We start from the raw sequence: 12,329 nt of genomic DNA on the forward strand, positions 1-12,329 counted from the left end.
TCTGTTATCTCACTGGGAGTGGTGGTTCACAAGTAGATTGTAACATCTTTATAAATTCTTCAGGCAGAGCCTAATTATACCACTCATTGCATTTAGAGAATGCTACAGGTTAAGAAAAAAAATTACTTTTTCCTCACTGCAGAGTTTAACCTGTAGAGTCTGTGTGTGTGTCTTCAGTAAGACAGCAATCTTTTACTGTTCTGTCTGTTTAAAAATAAAATGGAAGAGCAAATCTTCCCAGACAAACTAGGAGATCCTCAGTTTTGGGGGAATATGCAGTTTGCATTGAAGATAAGATGGGTTAGAGGGCATAGGCTTTGACACAAAATGTGTGGCTTTATTCCCATAGACAGACAGTGCAGCCAAACTGGGGATTACTGAAGTCCGTGGGACTGTCCTCCCTGACTTGCTACCTTCTCATCAATTCACAGCCTAGGGAATTGTTTGGCCCTGTGGCAATAACACCAACCGTAATATGCATCTGATAGTGAAAGAATGAACGGATTGTTTTCCCAGAAAGACAAAAAGTGTTTGTGTTGGCTTTTGGTTTTTTATTTATTTATTTATTCTTAAGAGAAATAAAAAATCCTCTGTGGATCATTTTAGGCTCTCACAGAAACTTGAATATGCTAAATGAGTGGTGTTGCCTCGCTGAGCCAATAGGGATGGCCAGGCACAGGCAACACTTTTATCCCACGGGAGGGAGGAGGGGTGAATGAGCTAGAAGATATAAGCTGAAACAAAGCCATGCTGTCCTTCTGAGTCATTCGCATACACTGGATGGGTAAGGCTTCCTGCTTCCTGGGACACAGAAGTGGGGTCATGATTCTAACAATGGATTCTGGTAAGCCACTTTTTATTAAATTTGTCTGTCTTTTTTTTTTTTTTTTTTCTCGGAAGTCTCTCCTTCCCCTCCCCGCCCCGCCTCAGCCCAGCTGAAAAGAACATATCTATAAACTGGGAAGCTGAATTGTTAAATTGAATATATGCTTACTCCAGACTTCCCGAGCTGCGTGCACTTTACTGTGTGTTACACTGGTGTTATTTCTTGACTGTTACTCATTGAAGCACATATCGTCTCTTGCAATGCAAGACCTTGGTATCAAAAGTGCGTCTGTTAATTTGTACTTCTGCCTTCACTGGGACAGAACTTGTTGTCTGAGGAGTGCATGATGCCTCACTCTCTTTGATAGTAGAGTTGATAGTCTCTGGAAGATACACGCTAGATCTTATGCTGGCTGTAAAGAGCTAGTGGTGAACCAATGTGTTGGCTGTGGCTTCCTCTACTCTGTTTGCAGAAATTTTGTAATGGGGAGGGAGAGGGAGAAACTACTTCCTTTCTGTGGTAGTCAGTTCTGCTTTGTGTGTTTATAACAAAGGAAGTCTATGTGAAAAGAGCACACACAGGATTTTTTTTTTTTTTTTTCAAATTAGATGTGAAAGTGACGTCTTCAACATACTTCCCTGTGTGATAGGGAGAGTGAATGCAAACAGTAAGATGTAGAGTTGTTTCTATAAAAGAAACAAGCGTTCTCAGCCCTGCTTCTTGAGAGGGGGTGTGTTTCCATGTCATAACTCACATCTTTCAAATTCCACAGTAATAAAAAGACCTTGGATTTTAAACGGTTATGGATAGGGCATAAAGCACCAGTGGTTGTGCTCTGGCAGCACGCTCACGGCTGCTCTTTCTCGTACCAGTTGCAAGCATGCCTGCTGCATTTTTAAGAGTGCTGTTGAACTTTTGTCAGCAGTTGGTTCAGCTATGTTTTTTTCACCACAGTGCAGAAGCATAATGTCACAAGTTTTACAAGCCTTGTTGAAAGTGATAAACTTATTCGGGCAGATCTTGCTGTTCTGTTTTATCTGCTTGTCACATGCTGAGTTTATTCCGTGCTAATAAAAAGCGCGCTGTCCCCTGTGCATCTGAATTGATTCAGTTAGGCGTTTGCTAGAGGCTAAAGGGAAAACTTTCTGTGCCTTCTTCCACCTCTTTGACTTCTCTGAGGCTTCCAGAAGGTGACCCAGCTGGGTTCTTCATGCACGATTTGGAGGATATAGCAAACCACTTCATTTAACCCACCCACACTTAATTGAAGTTGCTTTGTCATCATCTGTGTAGGCAAGATGGAAACCAGTGACTCTTTTTGTGTGTTACATGCTTTGCAAATCAGTTGAAACCCAGACCCTTTAATGGAGATGATAAAATATAATGCAAGCTCAGATGGGAGTAGAATGGCATATGGCTGACAGTTTTACATTAGATGGAGTATAACGATCTTTTGTATTTTGACCCTCTCATTAACGTTGTTTCTAGAGGAGCTAAATTTCAGGCCCTTCTTAAAGCAATTTGAAGATTAAGAATTAGCAATGCTCTTTTTTCCCCGCTTATACAAGAAGGACTGATGCCTAGATGGTGGATGTCATGCCCAGTATTATAGGAGGATGACCTGGCAATGTTCAGGATCTATGTGCTTGTGGGAGATACAGATCCAGGCTTTGCCCACAAGGCACTTCTTTCCCTTTTTAACCAGTTCCTGTGCTGCACTAGAGTAATTTATCTCTTTGTTTTGGAAAGACCGTGGAGATGTTAATAATACATGGTTTTTAAAAAAAATCTTTCATTAACTTATGCTTATGTACTTGTGTTGTGTGTTTTCTTTGCACTGTGAGGTGAACCAGAAAGATAATGCTGCTCACCTGTTTCACTGTATCCAAACATGTATCTCTTTCCAGAACATTGTCACTGCACTAGTCTCTCAGGAATTGCTGTGTTCTAGTAGTCCCAGTGGTAATTTTGAGAGTTATGTTCCTAGAATCATAGAATGGTTTGGGCTGGAAGGGACCTTAAAGATGATCTAGTTCCAACCCCCAACCCATGGGCAGGGACACCTTCCTCTAGAGCAGGTTGCTCAAAGCCCCATCCAGCCTGGCCTTGAACACCTCCAGGGATGGGGCATCCACAACTTCCCTGGGCAACCTGTTCCAGTGTCTCACCACCCTCATAGTAAAGAATTTCTTCCTGATATCTAACCTAAATCTCTCCTCTTTCAGTTTAAAATTGTTACCCCTCATCCTATTGCTACCTTCCCTGATAAAGAGTCCCTCCTCATCTCTCCTGTAGGCCCCCTTTAGGTACTGGAAGGCTGCTATAAGGTCTCCCTGGAGTCTTCTCTTCTGTTCTCCAGGCTGAACAACCCCAACTCTCTTAGCCTTTCCTCATAGGAGAGGTGCTGCAGCCCTCTGACCATCTTTGCGGCCCTCCTCCTTACTTTCTCCAACAGGTCTGTGTCCTTCTTATGTTGGGGGCCCCAGAGCTGGACACAGTACTGCAGGTGGGATCTCACCAGAGCAGAGTAGAGGGGCAGAATGGACACAGTACTGCAGGTGGGATCTCACCAGAGCAGAGTAGAGGGGCAGAATCACCTCCCTTGACCTGCTGGCCATACTGCTTTTGATGCAGCCCAGGATGCAGTTGGCTTTCTGGACTGCCAGCGCACATTGCCAGCTCATGTTGAACTTCTCATCAACCAACAGCCCCAAGTCCTTCTCCTCAGGGTTGTTCTCAAGCCATTCTCCATCCAGCCTGGATTTGTGCTTGGGATTGCCCCAACCCATGTGCAGGACCTCGCACTTGGCCTTGTTGAACTTCACGAGGTTCGTATGGGCCCACCTCTCAAGCCTGTCAGAGTCCCTCTGGATGGTATCCCTCCCCTCCAACATGTCAACTGCTCCACACCATGTATCATCAGCAAACTTGCTGAGGGTGCACTCAATCCTACTGTCCATGTTTCCAACAAAAATGTTAAACAGCACTGGTACCAATACCGACCCCTGAGGAATGCCACTCGTTACTGGTCTCCACTTGGACATCGAGCTGTTGACTGCAGCTCTTTGAGTGCCACCAACCAGCCAATTCCGTATTCAATCAGTGGTCCATCTGTCAAATCCATGTCTCTCCACTTTAGAGACAAGGATGTCATGCAGGTTTACCTGTTAAATGGTTTACACAAATCCAGATAGATGATGTCAGTTGCTCTTCCCTTATCCACCAATGCTTTAACCCCGTCATAGAAGGCCACCAAATTTGACAGACATGATTTACCTTCAGTGAAGCCATGTTGGCTGTCAATGATCACCTCCTTATTTTACATGGTCCTTAGTATAGTTTCCAGGAGGATCTGCTCAATGATCTTGCTGGGCACAGAGGTGAGACTGGCTGGCCTGTAGTTCCCTGGGTCTTTCTTTTTTCTGTTTTTAGAAATGGGGATTATGTTTCCCCTTTTCCAGGTGGTGGGAATTTCACTGGACTGCTATCACTTCTCAAATATGATGGATAGTGACTTGGCAACTTCATCTGCCAGTTCCCTCAGGACCCACAGATGTATCTCATCAGGTACCACGGATTTGTGCACCTTCAGGTTCCTTAGATGGTCTCAAACCTGATCTTCTCCTATAGTGTGCGGTTCTTCATTCTTCCAGTCCCTGCCTTTGCCTTCTGCTACATGGGCAGTGTGGCTAGAGCCCTTGCTGGTGAAGACTGAGGCAAAAAAGTCATTGAGTACCTCAGCCTTCTCCATATCCTGGGTAAACAGGTTTCCTGCTTCTTTCCAAAGAGCACCTACATCTTCCTTAGTCTTCTTTTTATCACTAATGTACCTGTAGAAGCTTTTCTTGTTGTCCTTGATGTCCCTGGCCAGATTTAACTCTATCTGGGCTTTAGCTTTCCTAATCTGATCCCTGGCTGCTCAGACAATTTCTCTGTATTTCTTCCAGGCTACCTGTCCTTGCTTCCACCCTCTGTAGGCTTCCTTTATCTGTTTGAGACTGTCCAGAAGCTCCTTGCTCATCCATTCAGACCTCCTGCCATTTTTGCCCAACTTCTTCTTTGTTGGGATGCATCGCTCCTGAGCTTGGAGGAGGTGATCTTTGAATATTAGCCAGCTTTCTTGGACCCCTCTTCCCTCAGGGTTTTATCCCATGGTGCTCTTGTTGACTTGTACGGTTTGTAAACATACATTTTTGGAAGCTCCCAGTTCCTTAAGAATTCTTAAATCATAGTTCTCAGCTTCTTTGGGGGAAAATGGTTCTAACTACCTGAAAGGAAACATTGCAGTACAGGGATTTATAACAGTGAGTTCTAGTACTTCTCAAGTCTATTTAAGTTACAGAAAAAATATGCAAGCAATTCAGTGCCTTATGCCTTAATCTGGTGCACAGATAGTTTATCTGTCTTGGTTGTGCCCACCTTTTAAAGCTGAGCTTGCTGTTCTTGCAACTATTTGCTTATTTCAAATCGTATGTTTGCATTACAAATCAGGGCTGATAATTTTTTATTTTTATCAGGCATCACATTTTTAAGCTGTTTTTTAACAGAACAAACCTTCTGTTCCTTAAGATAATTCTCGGAATACCTGTCCACTTGTTTCATTTTTGATTAAATGTATTGTGTTCTGCTGCATTTGTCTTTGCAGCTTATAATTTCGCAGGAGCAAGACTAAAAAAGTTTTAGATGGGGGGAGTAAAAAGGAGAGCTGCAAGATAGAGCTGACAGCATAATTGGATTTGAAGCAGCTACAGGCTGGGACTGTTGCAACAGCTGATTTGATCCTTCTGAGTTTCAAGAGCTATTTATGGTAGATTAGCTGTCTCAAAGCTCTACTGTTCCAACCATAAAAGGTTGGTCCTATGTGAAGTTGCCACACTGCATTTGGCTTAGTCCTCCGAGGTTGGAGAGCCTATAGCTTTTTATGTGGATAAATCCAGTGATGGATGCAAATACTAAAGGCAGATCAAGGAATAACATTTTTGAGGACTTCAGATGGGAGCGGACTCTTAAAAGGAGATTTTCACTAATAAATTTTTTGCACTAATGTTTGGAATCAGCACTTGGATATAGCTCCTGCATATTTACTGCATTTGGTGAACGCATGCTTTTAGGAAAGCGCTGTTCTAAATTTATCTGACTTATCTGAATCATCTTGACTGCACATGTACTTGCCAGCCTTGCATGTTGATATTTGGTAACTTTTGTGAAGTCAGTTTTCTGTTTTCTTAGCGGGTGAGTGTTAGGTCCTTTGGAAAGGAGACTTAGCTGAAGTGAGAAACTTCTCTAAAACAAGAATTATGAAATTCCTCTCTAAAGAGAGCTTCAGGCATTATCAGTAACTATTTTGAGAAGACTTTGACCCCTCCTGCTGCATCTGTACCTTCTTTCTTTCCTCCCTTGTGTAAAGGCAGACAAGTGGATTTTTTTACAGGATTCTGAAGTAAGTAGCACCTCATTTGGAGAGCTTGCACGCAGTCGCTCAAGACAGTTGTTTGAGAATGTTTGCAGCTTTGTCAGGTTGAAATGTGAGTGGGTTTATTGCAGCCTGTGCATGCCAGTCATTCAGCCTTCCTTAAGGCATTTTGTGTTTTTATTCTCGTGGTTTTGCTTAGAGGATGAGTTCATTCTGCTATGAATGGAAAGTCTTGTCGCTGGTTGGTTTGTGTATTGAGGTGTCTCTTTTCTTTTTCAGTTTTAATGCATTAACCTTAGCCATAGTGCTACAAGCATCTGTAGGAACACTTCTATAAAACCAAAATTTTTCAGTAGTACTTTTCTCTTGTGTTTAAGAAGTTCTTGCATGTGAATACTGTTATGCATGTGAATACTGTTGCGTTGGGTAACAGTTGTATTTTGAGACTTGGAGTGTTCTGAAGAAAGCTTCCTCCAACTTTCCATGGTCTTATTTTTAAACATTACTATGACACAAAGGGTGGAAGTTACCGGCACTGTTGTACCTTCCCTTCCTGCAGCAGTATCAGCTGTTAAACAGGGGGAGCATAAGGGTTAGGAGGTTGGGAAGAGGAGGTTCCTTGCTTTAAAGATGTTCTAGGTGTTGTATTTTAATCTCCAGAAACACAAGAATAGTGTCTTTGCCAAGGAAATAAATTTTATGGTTTTCAGTTTAAATTTCAGGAACTAGCAATTTAAGACTGTCTTCCATTTTCTTTGGATTACAAATCTGTGTTTCTCTGTCAAATGGATCTAGAATTTTTATTCTGAATTATATAAACCTGTGTTTTAGCCTGGAGAATACCAGAATACAGAACATGTCTGGAGAGTTACTGTTTAAAAACTACTTTATCACTTCAGGAATAGGAATATTTTATTGGAATAAAAGACCCCGTACATTTAATCTTTCTCACACAGATCTTGTTAGATATACATTAAAATACTCGTCTCTCTCTGCATATTTTATAGGAGATTGAATCCTACTGCCGTCAGAGGCAGTGAGGCTTCAGAGGAAACTGCCCAGCCAATATCCTTCTTCAGATAGCCTCTTAATTTTTGTCTTGGATTAACAGATGTGTATTTCAGTTTGATACCTGACTTTAAAATGTTTTTATATTGTTTCCAGTAAAATTAGTATTTTTAATTGGCATCTTTTTTTATATGATCTGTTTTGCCTTCTTTGGTACTTGCATTTTAAAATGCAAGTCAACGTAAATTGCTCCACTGTTTCAGTGTGCCTGTGTTGTGCTCCTGTAAAACTGTTAGAAGATGTCAATGCCTTAAAAAAGACCACCAAGACATATGGATAAGGTACGGAAGTTGGGTACCCCAGAGTCTGCACAAGAGCAGGAAGACACTCTTAGAGCTCTTGAGTTTCAGGCTCAAATGCACTAAGGGTGTAATGCAGGAAATATTTCGATTGATGAGAAATAACAATATCAGCTCCTCTTTGTGCAGCAGATGCTTGAACTTGTTGGAACAGGTAAACTTTCTTCCATGCTATCTCTGGGGTATTAGTTAGTCAATTTAAGCGTTAATTCTACCTCTTCCAATGATGTTTTGTCTTGATTGCATTGCTAAATTATATTCTTGGCAAAAATTTCCAGTTGGAAGGAGGATTTCAGATTTCTAGGAACTTTATTCAGAAGGACTGTAGCTTTGTACTTGGCATTTCTTTGCTAAATTCCTTATATTTGATAGTTTATGTGAGGTCAAGGTAGTGGGGACAGGCTGATTTTACTTCTTATACAGAGAAGACAGTATTTGTACACAGAGCTCCCCAAAACTATATAGTTGAGGAAAAGTGAAATGACAGTGCGCGTTTTCTTCTTCACAGTGAGTCAAGGTAGACTCAGATGGTGGAGTTGAGCCATTTTTGACCAAGAGATTTCCAGACAGGTCAGAGGAGTCTTTTGCCAGTTTTCTGTGTGGAAAGGGTACGTGCATTACCCTGCACTCATCGTAACACATGAGGAGCTGAGGTTTCTCTCTTGTTTAGATTTGTGTTGATGAAGTGGTATGAAAGCTTTTCATAGTCTCAGTACATTTGTTTATGCAAAACATTATTAAGAATATGTAGAGTTTGTGGGTTTGGTTTTTTTAAATTCAACATTGTCATTTTCCTTGCTTAGAACCTGTTCACGAGATGGATTCTTAGCTATAAAGCCTTTCGTATAATGAACATGGGTGAAAATTGCACAAGTTTATTTAGTTTAAATTACCATTGTCAGAGTTCACGTTTGTTCCTTAGTGTGTTGTCTGTTGTGCATGCCAATTGCACTACAATTTTCAAGAGGCAAAAGCTCTGTAATAGTTTGCAGCAACAGGTTGGCTGAGATTATTCACTTTGCAGAGGCATCACGGTTTATTTGCTGAATGCATAGGCTTCTGTTTCTCCACAGAGAAGCATCCATTTGGCATAATGCAGGGGAATAGTGTGCTCTGCTCTCACAGGAAATCCTCTCCACTAATTAATTAATTCACTGGTTTTGCAACTTTCACAACTAGGCAGTTTAGAGTTAACAAGCACATTGGAAGGTCGTGATTTTTAATGAGCAAAACATGTCCTAGTTGGAATCTGCCTTAAGCAGATAAGAATGCGTTGGGTAACTGGAGATAAAAATGCTTCTGATGTCATTTACTCACGTGGTGGCGTGTTGAAGGGAGTCTTTCAGTAGACAGGGTAGAGCAATTATGCATTAAGCCTTTGCTGATTTATTTGCATTTAGTTGATGGAATGGTCTCTCTTTACTCTAATGATGCTAGTTTTCAGAGTTAAAAAAAAATCATAATAATAAAAATCTGTAAAGTAAGACTTCAAAGACAGATTAAAATTATTCAGATTTCTGGGGCTGTCTCTCTTCAGGTATACAAAAGAGCATTATGATGAACTTGGACAAGAAGCATCATGTGTTGTAATAACTAAGGCCAGCTACGCTTCTAAAGGCTCCATCAGACCATTATACAGGAAGTGTGTGATTTTCTGACAGAACTGAGTCGTTTGACACCGAAAGCTGCCATGCTGTTATCAGTGGTCTGTTACAAAGGAACTGGATTCAGGTGTTAGCCGAGAAATTGCGCGCCAAAGTACTGTGAGAAGTTAATAACGCTTCCATGGAGTTAATGACTGACAAATGTGCTCCTCATGGCTTGTACCTGTAAAACTCTTGGCAGTCAGCAAAGATCTGCAGGATTTCATTCTCATTCCATCATATCAGCCTTAGATTTAGACAAAATTACTGTCTGTTCTCTAAAATAAACCAAAGCTAGCACTGTCTCCTATTAGCTCGCTGCAGAAGGAGGAAGGAGTGTGGATTAATATTTCAAAACAGTTGCACCAAATGATCTAGGGAATATGCAGGTTGTATGTGCTTCACCTGTGACTTTTTCAATCTTACCCTACCTGACAAGAAGCCCAGTTAGGCCTCAGAGACAGCTACAATAACTCTTTAACTCCTAGCAAATAATTGCCCTAACTGTTTGTATTAGAGTGAAAAACAGTCAGTATTTCAATGTTATTTTCCATTAAGTGCCAACTGGCCCCGAAAACAAGGCGAGATCCTACTGGAAGCAACATGTCAGGTAGTTGTTGGCACTCCAGTGGTGACAAGGGGTTGGTAATGCTAACCCTGTAGCCACGAGTTAGCGCTGGGAGTTGAAAGACCTGGGTTCACTTGGCTTTGATGTCAGTCATCATAACACCTGCCTCCCTTCAGTTTCCAGTAAAAGAAACTTGCCTGATTTGTTAACACAGGCAACTGGAGCTGAACAACCGAGGCAGTTGCTCCAGCAGCATTGGATTTGACTTTTTCTTTCTCTTTATTGTGAAGACAAACAGCTATTTTGCAGTGAGTGAAGCTAACCTTGGATGATACGTTTCTTATTGTAGTCAAACCATCCAGAGCACATAGCTCATTTGAAAGAAACAGACTCAAGGATTCAATGTTGGTAATTCTAAGCAACAGGATAAACTATTAAAGCTGAGGGAAATGAAGCTTACTGCATGCCTTAAAAACCCTAACTAGAGTTGGTTTATACTAAATCTACTTCAAACAAAAAACATACATGAACTCCCTGAAGTTGCACTCAGTGAAACCTGTGTAACTTATACAAGCTGACTTTGAAAACATAGCTCAACCCCCATCCTTTCATTCTGATCAGATAGTAAGGGTTGTCTTTGCAAGCAAGGAATCTTTATGTTCATAGCTGGAGGTTGTGTTTCAGAATGGGAAACTTAATTTTATAGCTGTAAAATGAACTCAAATCTTTAAAGACTACATTACAGTTACAGGTTTAAATACCAAATTCTCATGTTGAAGTTTCTCATGTTTTCTTACGTCCATTTCTTATTAAATTATCAGTGGGGAAACAGGAGGAAAAACCCCACCTTATACCTTATAAAATAGCATGGAATGCATTTTGGTTATAGAGCTCTCACATACTAAAATATTCTGATTATCAGTAGACAGATATCTAAAGGTATGCTACAAATGTAATTGTGGCAGACACAATTTTGATATCGTCAAGATGCATTTGTCAGTTTATACATGCAAATATTGGAGTTATGGATGTTTAAATAACTGTTTTGTTAGTATTTGGGGTGGGGTGAGTCCTGCCACTCAGCCATTTAAAACTGAACTGAGCAGTTAACACAAAAATGTTCCTGTACCTCTGCAAAAAATCAAAAACACTGCACTTTCAGTCAACCTTAACCAACTGTACTGAGAATGAACAAAAAACATTGGAAGTTTTGTTTGTGGTCAGTTCTGCTTATATAGCAACAATCTAGAATTGTGCTTCAACTGGTTACAGTTATTTTGTACCCAACACACTAGTGAACCAGAACACTTCTGGAAGAAATGTATTCTGTTTGCAAAAATTGTTTGCATTTGGTGTGCAGACAACTTCAACATTTTTTTCCTTTTTGAAATTTCTAGAAAGCATAAGGCTCTTTTGGCTTGTTCAGAGCAAGAAAGACTATCTGAACTAATCATTGGCACGTAGGAATCTACACGGAGTCTTCATCTAGCTACTGATTGCCGTGCGTATTTGAAGAGTGACCTGTCCAGCCAGAGACCTCACAGAGATGGAGATGGAATATTTAAGCTGTAGAAAACCTGGTTAGGTTAGGTTCTTTGTAAGAGTAGCACAGATTTGGTTGTCTTGAAGTATCTCAGAGCTCAAAAGAAGAGATTTGATGATCATATGCTCACATGTAGCATATTGTGCCAGGTAAGAGAAATAAGCATTCAGGTCAGAGGAACTCTGGTAACTTAAAGAATTGTGAAGTTAAAAAAGCTCCCATACATGCAAATGGTCAGCATTTCTCTTCTGACCAGAGGCTGGAAGCTTTGCTGATCAGTCATTAGATGAAGTCACAATCCTTTATGTGTAAGGGTTCTGTTTAGGTGGGCACAGGAAAAACGATCCATCCTGGCACCCACTCAGAGCCATAAAGGCTTAGTTTTTCCAGTGTTAATCATGTTTCTGGCTGTTTGGATTATGTACACTTGCTGGTTCTAAGGATTTGTGATGGTTGAGTCAAAGGAGAAAACAGCATCAACATGTTTCAGTCCAACATCTTGTTCTCTGAGCTAATAATGTATGTCAGATGTATTAACTAGGAGGATTTATAGCAATTAGTAATTGCAGAAAAGCATAACATCATCGATAAGACTATGTTCTTCACAGCTGCCCTGCTTTAAACAAGGGAGGGCAAGTGCAGCCTTGCTGTTCTCTTCTTTGTAGGCTGATGTTTAGGGCTGTCTTGAAGTGGGTTTGGGCTTCAGGCTGGTCTGTTTCAAATTGAGGTCTCCCCATTTCTTTTGGAAATAATTATTTGGACACCATTTGATGAGGCCACTCACATTCTTTTCTACTACTGTCAGGAATGATGGTTGTTCATCTATCTTAGACACTCAAGCACACCTACTGGATCCTGTTCCTGCAAATATTTAAGGCTAGGGATACCAAGTTCTTCTGACTGCTTTAGGCAGCTGATGGTTTGGATTACTGGATGGAAATAGTGGAAGTGGTAACCTTGCTTTAAAAT

General features: G+C 40.9%; 1 protein-coding gene across 1 annotated transcript in view; it reads left to right on the top strand.

Moving 5' to 3' along the window:
- Positions 1-713: 713 nt before the first annotated feature.
- Positions 714-12,329, top strand: part of SVIL (supervillin) — a 105,178-nt gene continuing 93,562 nt past the window's right edge. Inside the window, exon 1 of the mRNA XM_074156910.1 lies at positions 714-844. Within this exon, the coding sequence (XP_074013011.1) occupies positions 781-844 (64 nt within the window). The 5' untranslated portion in view covers positions 714-780. The remainder of the gene's footprint in view (positions 845-12,329) is intronic.

The sequence above is a fragment of the Numenius arquata genome, chromosome 12 (assembly GCF_964106895.1).
Source record: "Numenius arquata chromosome 12, bNumArq3.hap1.1, whole genome shotgun sequence".
In the NCBI taxonomy this organism is placed as follows: domain Eukaryota; kingdom Metazoa; phylum Chordata; class Aves; order Charadriiformes; family Scolopacidae; genus Numenius; species Numenius arquata.